Below are 16,634 nucleotides of genomic sequence, written 5' to 3'. Positions count from 1 at the left end.
ATTTTGGTTCTTTTAGGGCCCGAGATTTGGGGTTTTAAAAGAGAGAGGAATGAAGGGAATGCAACAAATAAATGGGTTGGGCCTGCGAATTTGGGTCAAAACACTTTAATATTTACGTAATAGATTTCAAAGTCGGATCGAAGCCGGGGCAGGCAAATGTCCGCCCGTCCGTAAAATCACCATTCCCACCTGCTATTTTAAGAAGGGAAGTTAAGAAGAAGAAGAAGCCAGGGAATGGCGTTGATGGGTAGAGATAGAAATTGGTGGAGCCATTCAAAAACTGTTGCTTTAATCTGGTTTTCCTCTCTTGCTTTGTTTTACTTTCTCTTCCGAATGGCTCTCCACAATTCAACTTCTCCTTCTTCTCCAGGTATTTTCTCTTCCTCTACCATGTTTTTCTTCTTCTTCTTTCATATTCGTTTCATTGATTTCTTATCTTTTATCATGAGATCCTAGTTTAATCTTTTAGGATCTAATAGCATTTTAGCTTTAAAATAATTAGTGGGCAGCTTAGTTGTTCATCATGCGATCCTAATTCTTCATGTGAGATTTAAAGTTGTCCTGGGTTTATGACTTTTTGTTGCTGGGATTTCATTGAACTTCATGTTTCCTTTTTGGGGTTTGACACTACTTAATTTTGATGGTTTTAGGCACTAGAACATTATGTTGCCAGTTGTGTATTCGTGGTGTTAATTCATCATGTTTGCCTTAGTCATTAAAAACTCCTATCTTATAGTTTTCTTTTATAAAATTATTGATCAACATATTACTGAACTTAGACTTGAGTATGTTAATTTTGTTAGGGTTTTTTGTATCAGATTCTTTCGCTTCATATAGCAATAGAAGATCAGAGTTGTATGATAAAATGGAAAGGAGTTTGGATGAACATGGAGCAGCTTTTCTAAAACATGGTGAAACTTCGCAGTCACTGGCACTTTCAGATCTTTTTACTTTGAAAGATGGATCTGTTACACCTGTGCTTAAGGTAATACATGCGTCAGCTGAGCTGTAATCAATCCTTCCAGACTAGTGGTTAGTAACGGCTTTCCTCCTCGTTGCAGGCTGCAGATCCTCCTGTACGAGCCAACGTTTTGTATATGAGCGCAAAATACGCTGCTCTCATTTCGTAAATTTTGTTTCCATCAGAATGTGTTTTCAGTTTTTTTTATTAAATTTATGAACTACTAGCTTATTAACGGAACATTGACCCTATAAGTAAAATGCCTGTGCTAGTGACTTTTGATCTTAGTTATGTGTGATTTCCCATCATGCCACTTCAGCAAAGTATAAATTAGAACATCTACTTTAGTTGTACCAATTAAGAACTCGGCTTTCTGGTTAGAGTTGAAACAGGTTTCTATGGTTTATAGGACTTTGAGATAATTAATGGGGACTTATATTTAGTATTTCCATTATATGCTAAGCTCTTTTCGTGGATTGAGAGTTTTTTTTGGGGGGGGGGTGTCCTTACATGGTAGTTTGATGCATGCTTTTCTTGTCGCAGAGAGGCTGTAAAGCAAGTATTTGATCCATACTTTGACAAAGGTAATCTCTTATAAAGAAGCATGTGTTTATGCTACTGTTTCTTCCACATATTTCCTTTCGTTATTTAGATAATTCGTTGGCTTTAATTTATTTGATACTTTTTTAATAACAAGAGTAGTTTAGATAACTTTATATAATTATTCCTTCAGTTATTTGACAACTTCTGCTTTTTGTGTATTTATTCTCATGTGTTTATTTGCTTGTATATATTTTGGTTAGCTATCTGGTTTCAGAACTCTAGTTTGTACCATTTCAGTATGTTCCACGCCTCGCATCATATTGTACCTGTTCCTGCCTCTGAAGTTGAGGTATACTGCCTGTTGGAGCTACTTTGGCGCCCTTCTTTTCAGCTTGTTAGTCGTTGGGTTTGATTTTTTAAGCCTCTTTTCTTTTTTCAGATTGAAGCAGCTGCTGTTAAAGCCGTTGTGGAGGGGCTATGCCCTTTAGAAATTGTCTTAGACAGGGTAGTTTTAACTTCAACCGGCGTGCTCCTTGGTTGCTGGCAGGTTTCTTCTTCAATTATAGTCTGTTTTTTTCCTGCTGACCTGTCAAAAAAAGGATTTGTACTTTTTAGTGCACTGATAAACGCAATCTCTTTCCTCTCTAGGTAATTTCTGGAACAGATCCTGCAGACATTCGTGCTAAATTGAGAACGGCACTTCCAAAAGCTCCAGAGAAGCAACTTGTAAGATTCTTATGAAAATCTTAATTTTGGTCAAACTAGTAATATTCAAATGGCAATGTTGTGAATTTAAGGGCTGTGTTTTTTATGGCAATGTCTTGTCTTCTTAATTCTTATTTAATGGTTTTGGCATAGTTGTCGGGATCTGTCCGTATTTTTGGACAAAAATAAGAATATAACGAGTACTTATCTGCTTACTTTTGCAGTATGATGCTGCTATTCTTCACACATCTTTTGCCAGGCTTCTGAGTCACCCTGGAGCTTCAATCATGGTATTGTTTTGATGTTCTATTTAGTTACGATAATTTTTGAAGTTCTATTTAGTTACAGTAATTTTCTTTTTATTTTCTTAATTTTATGATATAACATACATGAATGAACATTGAGAGAAGTAACAATCCTTTTCATATTGCCATGATGGTTGAACCTTGAATTACAAAAAGGCAATCACTGTTGCAATTTTGTGAAAGCCAATTTGCGAACTTGAACATAATAAGGTTCCCTTAACTCTTGTACGAGTGAACTGTAACTTTATGCTACTCAGGGAAAAGAAATGGCTGCCAAATCTTTTTATATATAGTTTCATCGTTTAGGTCTAATGGGAAATAAACGTTATCATGAATCATGTCATCGGCTTCAAGCTCGTATTCTTACATATATGCATATAATGCATGTCTTATGCAGGACACCGACAATACTTCAAACCAGATCGAACTGTTCCATAAGCTGGTCTCTCTACTCAACAATAAAATCCGCGGATTTAAGGCAAGTTGGTATACTTTGTATCATCATTTGTCATATGCATTTGCATTGTTTGAATAGCTGCCTATGCATAGAAATCTCACATGTGCATGATCCTTATTTTTCAGTTAATCACTTTATAACCCCCCTTCTCTTCCACATTTCTTAAAATTCATATTCTAAATCTCTGAATCACAAAAAAAAAAATAATAAAGAACTCTGCAACTTCACAACTTGTCTTTGTCCCTATTGACAATCATGCAACAGCAACATGAAATTCTTTCACATACGAGTGATAGATGCAGTTCTGTTTTAGAGAAGATTTGCTGGTTATATGCAGTATTCTGGTTTTTGAATCAAATACCATAAATAGTTGAGCTAACCTGATCCGGAATTGCTTTGGATCGGTATGATATTTTAATGTCCTTTAAGAACAATTGTACATTGTATGTCCTTCAATGACAATTAATTTAAGTTCTTAAAGAACTTACATAATGAAGAACATACAAATGACTATACATTGGACATTGTATGTTCTTCAATATCTAAGTTCTTTAATGTTGAACTGTGGAACCTCGCAACCTGTACTAAACATGGCTCCGAGGAACTTTCAAGCTCATTTCGTGGACGAACGCCTACGGAATGGTATCCGATTTATCAATTCTTCCCCGTCATATCTTAGGAAGTACTTAAGCATCGAAGCTGTTTGATACATAGTCAAATAACATGAATATTGAAAACACGAACCCTCTTGTACTAGGCATAGCATTATTCTACCGGCTAGCACATGGTTGAATGGAAATGCATTCTTATCTTTGTAATCTATGTTTTCGTGCACTTCAACAATTATATATTACACACGCATATACATATCTATAAGATTTGTTTGTGTCTGATATTTGTACATATGATTCAGGCGACGGTGTCAGAACTGTGGTATGTAGAGGAATATGATGTGTTGGCCCTTGCCTTAAACGGAAAAATGAAGGTGCGCAGGTTCCAAATGGGTTGCACAAGAGGCTGAACTTCCAAATTCAGATGCTATTTTGAGCATATTTTGAGCATATTTTGAACTTCCCTTAATTATAACTCCACTTCTCCCGGAGGATTTAGCTGATGGCAGGCTTCATTGTACAGTTCATGGCTTTATTCAATATTCTAGCTTACAATCTTCTTACTACTCAATCTGGGATGTTATCAGTGAGTTTGATTTTGATATATATATATATATATATAAGACGTTATTAATGAGGATGTTATACTTGATATTCTTCTCTTGAATTTTTAAAAAAAATAAAAATAAGATGAAAATAACGGTTTAAGTAGTAAAATAAGACAATTTTTAAGTATTGAAATAGAAAGATAAAATTAATATAGAGGCGAAATTAAAAGAAAACCACTTTTACCCGCTGTGCTTGGAACAGTTTTTTTAATAGGAAATGGAGGTCTCGTTAAAAAAAAAACCCTTTCATAACCATCGATCTATAAAATTGTAATTCCATGGTTAGAGTACTGAATGAATTGTTTGTAAATCGTTTGTATAATACTCATTTATTAAGTTAAATAAACGAATGTGAATAACTTTTTTGTGTTTATTTAATAAACAAGCGAACACAAATGACATTATATTCGATTCATTTATGTCATGCACAAACTCGTTTGAAAGTTCATTTATTGATTTTGTTTATAATCTCGTTTCCTCTATTCTCCTTTAATTTTTATTTTTTATATTAAAATATTAATGAAGGTAGGGACTAAACTAACCAGATAGTGAATATTAGAGTTTAAAGTATGAAGTATAAGAAATTTAAGAACTAACGGTGAAAATTCACCATTTAACAAAAATGTTTATGAAAATACGAACGAATGTGAATACCTTCACAAATATAAATAAATATATTTGCGAAACCTAGACGAATAAAAATGAACATATATAAAAATAAATAAATAAATAAACATAATATTAATAATTTGAACTAACCGAAACAAAACATAAACATCTCAAAAATAAACAAACAACTCAAATACAAATACAATCTTAATGTTTAAGTTTGATTCATTAACACCTCTAATCCTCGACTGTCTATTTTAATCAGCAGTAGATCACAGTATCGCACCACCGAACCTACCAGCAATTTGTCTTACAAAGCTAGTTTTTACTTTGGCATCTTTAGCAGCTCTGCTTTACACATGAACACCTACGTCACTTAAACCCTACCACCAACAGCAACAAAAGCAAAGCCAAACTCAATTAGTGTTTTTCAATTTCTGGAGATCAGAGGTTTCAGAAGAAAAACAGTACAAAGATCAACAAAAAATTTGCATTGGAAATTGAAGATGGGATCTGGGACTGCAAGTTTCCTTAAGGTTCTTCTTAAGAACTTCTATGCTCTTGCTGGGTATTTTCCTCTTGCACCATATCTTTTGTTTCCTTTTTTGGGTATGTATGAATGTATGTATGCCATTGCTGGTTTAAGACTGCAAAGAGAAATACTATAACAACAACCAAGAGAAAAGAAACAGTTCTTTAGGCTTTATAGTCTACTTTAACCTCACGGTATTTTGTTTTTGAAGTAATTAGTCTGACATTTCCAAGTTGTGTTGTGTTTTTTTCTGGGTATTTTTTATAATGTATTTGTTAATTTGGTTTTTGGGTTGATTTTGCAGGCCAGTCATTAGTCTTCTGTACCCTCTGTGTGTTTCATTTCCCCCCTTTTTTCTTGGTATAGTTGAGATCTTGTCTTGACTTGAATTGGGTTAATTGTTCTCTGTTGTTGAATTCTCAAACAAGTTATGCCTCGGTTAGGGCGATTGAATCCGAGTCTCGTGCCGATGACCGTGAATGGCTTACATATTGGGTTCTGTATTCCATGTTGACGTTGCTGGAACTCTCCTTTGCCAGAGTCATTGAATGGTAAATCTGTTTCCTCTTGAATTATCAAGTTTGTATTGCTTGTCGATACAACATTTGTGGTTCCAACACTATCCCTAGAATCTGACTTAACTTTTCGCTTTCGTTTCGGCGTGCACTAGAGAGGGCGGTCCGCTAATTTGTTTGATGAAAAATATTGATTCTGGTTGGCCAACTCAAGGAAAAATGGTTATTGTGCTCATACAGTTGGCAATTTAGGTTACCAAACCTGTTGTATTCTTTAGTTAGCTTCTCATCCACTAGAAGAGAACCCATTTTTAATGTGGCTACTGATACCTTCTAAGGGTTTCAACCAGCTTTATCACAACATACTGATTCCATCAAAAAGTGGAAACCATTGTGATTTAGATCCGACTCGGTTATTATTGACGCTTGACCGGTGTATTAAATACTTGTCTTTGTATTGCTTTGATTGGTTTAAAGAAGGGATGTCTAGTCTATAGGTAAATATATAAGACTAGTCTTCGGTACTTAATCATGTCGATGGCTCTATGTATGATTTGAAAAGGACAGTTATATGCTAAAGCCTTCTTATCGTAATTATGCACGTTTAGAAGCTGCATTTGCCTGTTCCTTGCTGAAGCCTTTTAGAAGTCGAATACAGGATTCCAATCTGGTCTTTCGCGAAGCTGATTTTCACCTGTTGGCTGGTCATCCCGTACTTCAGCGGTGCTTCCTACGTTTACGAGCATTATTTGAGACCTTTCTTTATCAACCCGCAACAGACAATTAACATCTGGTATGTTCCGAGGAAGGACTTCTTCAGTAAACCGGACGATATTTCAACTGCTGCGGAGAGGTACATTGAGGAGAATGGAACTGAAGCATTTGAGAAGCTCGTTCATAGGGTATGCCATTGATCGTAATCGGATTCTCTTTCATTTGCATGCTTTCGAGAGCTGCCGTTCAAACAAGGATCTTCAATATGTTTCATCCATTGGTTTGTTCTTGTAATAATGCATTATTATTCCACCTGTGGTTTTGCAGGCTGACAAGTCGAGGAGTAGTGCCTACCGATATTGATACTTATAGCTCTAATAGCGACCGTATAGTTTGCCGTACTGGCGTACCGCGTCCCGGTAGTAACCGGAAGAGACTTCTTTTTGTCAATGTCAAGAACTATGGATGCTCTTAGGTTGCATTTTTGTTTTAGCTTGGAACTGTTGTATGGTAGATAGAGCAAGTTCCTAATCCTAAGTATTGTTTTTAATATTTGACGTACTTGGATATAATTAACTTGATTTCCTCTTTAGTTATGTGAAAATGATTATCAGAGTATTTCAGATTGTTGGGGTTACTATTGCTGAATCGCTTATTTCCAAAGTGGTATAAAAACAATGGACGGACTAACCCCACTTTACGTCTATTTCTGGTAAATTTGAACTACATGTTCCTCTATCACAATAGAATACTTATGTAACTTCATTTACTCTTTTTGATAATAAATTGAATTTTTTAATTTAATTCCTCAACTCTGTATTTTAATCAGTTTGGTCCTCTAGTTACAACTTTTTGTAAATTTTCCCCCAAGTTCTTGACTTATTTATACTCTCATCAACTTTTTACAAAGCTTGATTCTACAAGTTCTAAATAAAATTTGAATAATAAAATAATACTTGTAAACTCAAAATTTTTCTGCTCAACTCTCGATCGAATACTCGAACCTTACGTAAAACTATCCCCCACATTATTTTGTACAACTCAGACAGATATTTAAAATTTTACAGTTATTTGTACCAAATTGACTTTAGGAAGAGTTCCAAATCTCGAATTTTAAGAAGAGAGGTATGAACCAATCGGGTTTTGTAAATTCATGTATTGTCTGTTGGCGATGATAATGGTTGTTGAATAGTCTATTAGTTGGTTGAGCTTTTGGCACCATCTTATGAATTAATGGTGTTTTAGGATGTATTTAAGGAGTCATTCTCAATCACTCCTCTAAATTCCATTGTTAATTTGCATTTCTACATCTCTTGGGAAAATTGAACTTCTCCAATCATTCGAATGTAGATGGTTATGAAAAGAAAAATATATAAATTGAACATTTGAAAAGACATATATTTGTCTGTCGTGGAAACATGAGACAAATTGAGGAAGAAAAGGGGACAAGCCTTTACTGGTTAAGCAAATTTGTAAGGAACGACATCAGAGCTACTTATATCCATGGAATCTAGACGTTTAGACAGCCTCTCGCTCAAATCATCTACTTCTTTCTGTAATCTTCTTATATAACTGCATGTCTCCTTCAATACTCTCGTTGTTGATGATGATACCTACACGCGTCATAAAAAAAATAAATCATAGCCATGAAAAAAGATCTTTCTACTCATAACATTAAATCATATAATGTGTCCTCATTGTCTTTCAAAATGTCTGAATTTGATCATTGCAATGAACTCCGAGATTAATGAAGAGCTGTCAAATGCCAAGTGGATTGCAACAAACATAATATCAAAATCCGGTCGTTTCCAATACATCGCGGTCGGATAATTCGACGAAATAAAACAAGAAATATGAGAGTGTGACGAGGAAATGAAGGTTGTACCCCGCCATGGCGGCCACGATGGAGCTGAGGCGGCAATGCTTGAAGTTTTAGGACGACAGCATTGAGGTCGTCGTCGGTGATTTTGTTTGAAGCACTTGATCCTTGGCTAGACATGAAGAACCCTAGTTTTCTTATTGCTATCCACTTGTAATTAATAGTGATGAGTTTGAAATTGGAGGAGATAGGCAGTTTATAAAGGGAGTTTGGAGGATGAGATTGGAAGAATATGGTAGTTGATAAAAACATAATAAAATAAAAATATAATTATCAAACATGTCACATATTTCTGCATTATATTGGCCCACAACTATCTAGGTCCATGCATAATTCAGTTTTTGCTAATATTTTACTTAATTATGAATTATTAAATATTATTCCTGTACAGTTTAACCTATAATTTAAATATTATATAAAATTCCATTCGAAAAAAAGTATTATATAAAATAATATAAACACAATAAAGATACACGAATTATTAGTATAATTTTTTTAAATGGAGAGTGTAAATTAGAAAATATAATTTTTGTCCTTTATCAAACTGATCATACCTTATTCAAAACAACGCGTATATATTTATAGATATAATTATTCGAATTTGATATCTTTAAAAAGAATAATATCATTTTTTTATATTGTGGCCACAAATTAATTAATACTTTGTCTCTTTTATATATAAATACATTTTATAATAATCCAATTTCTTATAATTTAACTGAACTGTTCTAATTCCAACATTGGAGCATTTGTTTGCATGAACTTGAGCTCTCGACTGAGTGAAACCTAATGCTGGGTGTTGATCGATATATTACTAAAGGTGAAAATATAGTTAAATCGATGGTAACAGAATGAAAAAAAAATACTAATTAATTAATTTAAACTTCTAATTTTGTTTTTTGGTTTCTTAAAAATCTCAGCCGCTTGGCCCATAAAAATCTGATATAGATATGGTAGGATCTAGACAACTGTTCAGAGATTGCAACACTTGCTTTTTTCTTAAGACTAATTATAGGAACAAAATGATAATTACGGTTAGATCAAACTTAGTAGTACTAAATTGCGATCTCGGTTACGATTATGGTTGCAGCCATAGTATCGTGGTTGCAGATATTACGGTTACAACATGATTTATTTCTTAAATATAACTAAAATTTTATGTTACATATACAATTTATAATGTCACGATGATTTTGAAAAGGTTATAATGCAGCTATTAGATTGTGTTGCGGCCGCAATTTATTACTACGATGAAGCAATGGATTACATCAACCTGCGGGTGTTAATGTCAAATCAGCTAATGCCATGTTTAATTTAACAGGATAGAGAAGAATGGGAATGTGTAATGCTTATTCCATAAGAATAATACAGAGGGGTGATGGATATTATCTAGTTTGATTGGTTATGAATATTAAAATTACACATTTAACCTTTTAGAAATATGTAATGCTATAACTAATTTTGGTTTTGTATAAATTTTTAATTATAATTACAATGATTTTTCTCCTTTAACAGTTAACCGATAATTTATAATTATAATAATTTTGATATAATTAAAATTATATATATATTAATTTTTTTGGTATATGATATATTTATACATATATAATTGAAATAATGATTGTTCGTTTCAGCCAACTATATAATGTGATATTTGTAGGTTCATATAATGTTAATAGTAATATTAGAACAATTCTAATATTACAGATAATGAGCGATATCTAACAATGCATCATTGTTACCTAAGTTGTATGAATTCTTTATTTGACATAACCTTTTATGTGATTAATTTGTCATGTGCCTAATCATTTTGCCTTTTTACATTTAAAATGAACACAAGTTATTGAATAGTTACATTTGTATTGTCTATTTAATATTTCTTGATATCGTGAATACACTACAATAAACGAATAAGTATGATATCTCATAGCAACTTATTTGAATATCATCATGTACTCTTAGTTTCACTCAATCAAGTGACTTAAGATATTGCCCTTATTATTTAGGAGGGACAAATCTTATATTGATCAACCATATTCTACTACAAGGATTGTGGTATATCAAACATCAATCTTTATGGTACAATTAGTTATAGTAGAGGTTTGACTGTATCAAAATATATAACTTACGATGTTGTGATGATGATGATCCCAAGTGTGATGATCATATACATAATTATCATTATGAATAATGTTGAGACTATTCCATAATAATTCAAGAAACAAACTCATAGCAGGTTGAACCAATATGTTGTTCTCTAACACATATTTAAGGGTGTTCAAATAGTTAATTCGACCACTGATTGAATCAAATTTTCATTAATCAAATTTTTTTAACTATTAACCACACTTTTTTTTTGAAATAATAATCGAATCTAACAAAGGTTGATTAATTCAGTCAGTGATTGAATTAACCAAATTTAATATATATAGATATAGATATAGATTAATTTGAGTTTAATAGAGATATTTTTTATTTGGGTTAAAATTTAATTAGGCCGTGATAATTTAATGGGTTTAGTGTGGTTAAAAAATAATTGAATCTTAATTCTTAATGAGTTTGAACATAAAATAAATTTAATAAATTTAATATTTTTAGTTAATTTGATTAATTCAAAATAATCGATTTTAAACCAAATTAACCGTAAATCGAATATTACAAAATTAACTTTTTCTCAACCGAACTAATTCGACGGAGACCATTTTGACCGAATCAATTTGGTTTGATCGATTAATTTGTTTAAAATCGAAAAGTGAATACCCCTACACATACTCATGTATTGATTTTGACATTCCTATATCAGTGACAACATTTTATCAATTAATTACACTTTGTCGTTGTTATTGTTGTTAAAGATGTTGCGGAATACGACTATCGGATAGAGCAAAATCGCAATTGATAATTTGAGAAAATAAAAATGAAGGTAAAGAAGACACAAATTTTACGTGAAACCCCCTAAATAATATAGGGTAAAAACCACGAGCAAAGGTAGAAGAATTTCACTATGAGAAAATAGGAATTACAACTTCTCTCGATCTAATAAGGAGAAAACAATAACAATTCTCTCTTGATAAAAAGGGAAAAAAACTCTCAAGAAAACTCTCTAAATTTTCTAGTATTGGGATAAAGCTAGAATGATTTGGGATGGTTTTGAAGCTAAATGGGTTAGGGTATTTATAGTTGAAGCTTAAGGATTAATCTTGTAAATAACCTAAAGTACATGGACTAATTTTGCAATTTTCCCATGCCAAAAGTCATAAAAACTGCTGTCTAATTTTCGGTGCCTATCATTGTTGAAAATTTCATTATTTTATTTTTCAACAATTCATGTACCGAAAGTGCATGCTTTCAACAATCTCCCCTTGAAGATTTGATTGGAACAATCATATCTTCACACCATTCTTTCTACCTTGTACCATCATGTTGCTTACGTCTCTGACAGACCATAAGAGGATTGACACCAAGTAAATTTATTAACATTGATCTCCTTCGTCATAAAATCTGCTATGTTGTCTTTGGTATGATCTTTTGCATATTTATCGTCTCTTCTTCCACCTTTTCACAAATAAAATGGTACTGAACTCGTATGTGCTTTGTACTTGAATGAAATGTTGGATTCCTTGCTAGATGCAAGGCGCTTTGACTGTCACAAAATAGAGAGGCATACTCTTGATTGTGCCCAAGCTCCTCCAATAGCATCTTCAACCAAATTGCTTCTTTACTGGCTTGTGTAGCTTCTACATATTATGCCTCTATTGTGGATGTAGCCACAACTGACTGCAATTTTGAAACCCAGCTTACAGCTCCACCAACACTTTGAACACATATGTTGTAGTAGATTTGTTTTTATCCAAATCCCCTGCATAGTCAGAATCGACATACCCATTGATAAATAAGTTTGATCATCCATAACATAATGCAACATTTGAGATCCCTTTGATGTATCTCAAAATCCTCTTTATTGTATTCCAATTCTCTTTGGCTGGATTCACCATGTACCGACTAACCACTCTCACTGCTTGTGCAATGTCTGGTCTTGTAAATATCATAGCGAACATTAAAATTCCCACTGCCGATGCATACGGTACTCGAGACATCTTCATCCTCTCTTTTTCAATACTATGACTCATACTGGAGGATAATTTGAAGTTAATAGGAAGAGAGGTAGAAATTGGCTTATAATCTTGCATGTTGAATTGTGACAAAATCTTATTCAAGTAATTCTTTTGTGAAAGCCAAATCTTCCTATTACTTCTGTCTCGATGAATTTGCATCCCCAGAATCTTGTTTGTTGATCTCAAGTCCTTCATTTCAAATTCCCTAGCTAGTTGTGCCTTCAATTCTTCAATATGATCTTTGTTGGGTCCTGCAAACAACATGGCATCCACATACAACAACAATATAACAAAAGTATTATCACCAAACCTCTTAAAATAAGAACAAGGGTCTGCATTAAGTCTGTTGTATCCAAGGCACATAATATAGGAATCAAATCTCTTATACCAACACCTCGGTGTCTGTTTTAGACCGTATAGATATTTTTTCAACCTGTAAACCAAGTTATTCTTTTCTTTTTCTTCAAAACCTTCAGGCTAGAGCATGTAAATCTCTTCTTCAAGATTTATATGAAGAAAAATTGTTTTAACATCTAGCTGCTCTAGATGTAAGTTCAATGTAGCACATATTGCCAAGACTACTCGAAATGTTATTAGTCGAACCACAGGAGAAAATATTTCATTGAAATCAATACCTTCTTTTTGAGCATATCCTTTGACCACCAATTTTGCACGATACCTCTCTACTTGATCGTTACCATTTCACTTGATTTTGAAGACCCATTTGTTACCAATTGGCTTTCTTCATTGTGGTAGTGGCACAAGGTCTTATGTATTATTTTTATGAAGGGCTTCAATTTCTTCTTGTATCGCCATCATCCACAGTGAAGCATCTGAGATGTTTATTGCCTCCTGGTATATTGATGGCTCAATGTCCTCTGTTAAAAGGCAATATGTAATATTTCCTTCTATAACATAATATGAGTACCAATTGGGACATCTTCTCACATGATCTGATTGACGAGTTATTGGAGCTTCAGAACTCTCTGTTCTTGTTCATCATGTATTGATTATGCTTCAGAAAAATATCCTTGTTCAAACTCCTTTTCCACATGTATCTGTGTAGTCTTTGACTTTTCAGCGCTACTATCTTCTTCTTTTCCTTGTAGTTTATCCACAACAAAGATAACATCCATGCTGATGATCACTTTGCGGGCAGTAGGATCTCACAAATGATACCCCTTTACACCATCAACATACCCCAAGAATTTATATTTCCTGGATTTTGGATCTAGCTTTGAAATTTCTTAGGAGCTGTACATCACGTACACAATACTTCCAAATACATGGAGGTTTGAATAATCAGCTGGTTTACTAGTCCATATCTCCATTGGTGTCTTCAGCTCTATTGCAGTTAATAGAGCTCGATTCACCAAATAACAGGCGGTATTGACTGCTTCTGTCCAAAATGAATTTTCTAGGCTTGCAGCCCTCAACATTGTTCTTATGTTCATCTGCTCTGCGACTCTATTTTGTTGAGGAGTGTTCGCCACTGTGAACTATCTTTTGATGCATTCTTTCCCACAAAAGTCATCAAATTCTTCACTTGTGTATTCTCCTCCATTATCTATTCTGAAAAACTTGATCTTATTTCCAGAATCAAGTTTCACCCATGCTTTGAAGTTTTTGAAAGTTGAAAACACATCTGACTTCTTCTTAATAGGGTACACCTAACATCTCCTGGAGTAATCATCAATAAATGAGACAAAGTATTTTGCTCCACCTAGGGATGTATCTGGTGCTTGCCATACGTCAGAATGAACCAATTCTAGAACATTTTTGCCTCTAGAATTTGACGTGTTAAATTTTAACCGGTGTTGCTTACTTGTTATGCAATGCTTACACAAAGTAAGTGATGCCTTTGTTAAGCCTGGAAGTAGCTTTTGCTTCACAAGGACTTTTATTCCTTTTTCTGACATGTGTCGAAGTTTCTAATGCCATAGCATTACAGAATCTGAAGTACATGAGGCAAAAAAGGCTTCTGTTTCTAGCAAAGTCTCTCCCTTCATCATGTACAAGTTTGTTGCTATCTTTTCACCTTTCATCGCCACAAGCGCTCCACAGAACACCTTCATGATTCCTTTCCGTGTTTTAATCTTGCTTGTATTATTATCCAAGAATCCGTAGGATAATAAATTTTTCTTCAAGCCTTTCATGTGTTGCACATCTCGAACAACTTTAATTGTTCCATCATACATCTTCAATTTGATGGTTCCCATGCCAACGATCTCTAAGGCATAATCATTGCAACTATACACAGATCCTCCTGAGACAGGTTCATAATGATGGAACCATTTTCTTCTTGAGGTCATGTGATATATTGCTCCCGAATCAATGAGTCATATATCTGCAAAACTCTTTCTACCTTCCACGGTGGTTGACGCTTCATAACATAGAGCATCTCCATCATTTGAAGTGTTTGCGGTATTGCCTTGTGGATTAGAGTTTTTACCTAGACTCCAACAATCCTTCTTCAAGTGACCATTCTTTCCACAGTTGTAGCACTTTAAATTCTTCTTCGTTGATCTACTATGTTTGTGACTGCTGCTTTGGCCACGTTCTGTTGATCTCCCTCTCATCGTTGTCAATGCTTCTTCTTGTTGCAGGTTTACTTGTCTATCTTCCTTGTTCTTGCGCCGATTTTCTTCTTGTAGAACAGCAGCTGCAACGTCATCGAAGACTAGACTGGTGACATTACTGTTTGCCAAGTTGATGATGAGTTGATCATACGAATCCGATAGACTTTGAAGTAGAAGTTCAGCATGTTCTTGTTCTCCTATTGAACATCTTAAGGATGTAAGCTGAGAAAATAAAGTGTTCAGTGTGTTTAAGTGCTCCGTCACTGAAGTAGATTTTGGTATACGGAGAGTGTACAATTTCCTCATAAGGAAAATTTTATTGTGTAACGATGTGGCCTCGTACAGTTTGGTGAGGTGATCCCATATCTCCTTAGTTGTCTTCTTCTCCTCGATGCTTGACAATACTTCATCTGCTAATGCTAGATAAAAGTTTGACATAACATTCTCGTCCATTTCGATCCATTTGTTATCATCTGTGAAATCTACCAGCCTTTCACTGATAGCTGCTAGACAACCGTCTTTCCTCGGGATGGCATTCATCTCCAATTTCTACAATGAGAAATTTCTCCCATTAAACTTTTCAATATCAAATTTCGTTTTCATACCTTCTATTACGGATAGTTCCCACTATTTCACTATCGTGAATAGTTCTCTGGAACTTCAAAGAATGGGTAATAACTTCTTACTTTCTTATGTTTGTGGATCCACCTTTTGGTGGCAACCACAAAGAAAATAAGTAGATATTACGCACTCAAATATGGCTCTAATACCAATTGTTGCGGAATACGACTATCGGATAGAGAAAAATTGCAACCAATAATTTGAGAAAATAAAAATGAAGGTAAAGAATACACAAATTTTACGTGAAAAACCCTTAAATAATATAAGGTAAAAATCACGAGCAAAGGTAGAAGAATTTCACTATGAGAAAATAAGAATTACAACTTCTCTCGATCTAATAAGGAGATAACAATAATAATTCTCTCTTGATAAAAAGGAGAAAACAACTCTTAAGAAAACTCTTTAAATTCTCTAGTATTGGGATAAAGCTAGAATGATTTTGTAACACCCCAACCCGTATCCGACCCGGATCCGAGTCTGAAGTGTCACATTGACTTTTCAAAAACCTTTACTTGTATAAAATAGTGAGTAATTTAAAATTTATTATTACATATAACTTATTCAAAACCTTTATCGAACTATTCAGAGCTTATACAATATATTATCTTGAATACATGCCAACTAGAAATTTATGTATTAAAATACATATTATTCACATTTCTTCTGATCTGACCTTTGGTAAGAAGAACTGACCTGTCTTGCTCCACATTGCTCTTTACTCTTCTCACTTTGGTAACCTACGTGTGAAACAATCACACGCTAAGTCGATGACTTAGTGAGGCAATAAACATAAAATATAAACTATAGCTTGTAATCATGTATGAACCATTACTACTATCACTCATACCCTTATTCATGTAACAAATCCCTGTAACACATG

The 16,634-nt window shown here is 33.8% G+C and overlaps 2 protein-coding genes across 2 annotated transcripts; both read left to right on the top strand.

Annotated features, from left to right (window-relative positions):
- The first annotated feature begins 219 nt into the window (after nt 1-219).
- Nucleotides 220-4,153, top strand: LOC120121962. The gene is made up of 10 exons (XM_039141223.1): nt 220-370; nt 819-985; nt 1,062-1,126; nt 1,505-1,545; nt 1,765-1,853; nt 1,944-2,051; nt 2,153-2,230; nt 2,434-2,499; nt 2,912-2,992; nt 3,885-4,153. The coding sequence occupies exons 1-10, from the start codon at nt 235-237 to the stop codon at nt 3,990-3,992; spliced, it is 939 nt and encodes a 312-aa protein (XP_038997154.1). The 5' UTR covers nt 220-234; the 3' UTR covers nt 3,993-4,153.
- Nucleotides 4,154-5,305: 1,152 nt separating this feature from the next.
- LOC120122256 (HVA22-like protein a) lies at nt 5,306-6,923 on the top strand. The gene is made up of 5 exons (XM_039141432.1): nt 5,306-5,367; nt 5,636-5,639; nt 5,698-5,882; nt 6,505-6,748; nt 6,888-6,923. The coding sequence occupies exons 1-5, from the start codon at nt 5,306-5,308 to the stop codon at nt 6,921-6,923; spliced, it is 531 nt and encodes a 176-aa protein (XP_038997363.1).
- Nucleotides 6,924-16,634: the final 9,711 nt, after the last annotated feature.

This window comes from Hibiscus syriacus, unplaced genomic scaffold, assembly GCF_006381635.1.
Source record: "Hibiscus syriacus cultivar Baekdansim isolate YM2019G1 unplaced genomic scaffold, ASM638163v2 tig00110384_pilon, whole genome shotgun sequence".
Lineage (NCBI taxonomy): Eukaryota > Viridiplantae > Streptophyta > Magnoliopsida > Malvales > Malvaceae > Hibiscus > Hibiscus syriacus.
The sequence above is the reverse complement of the archived record's forward strand: the minus strand, read 5'-3'. Positions and strand labels throughout refer to the sequence as shown.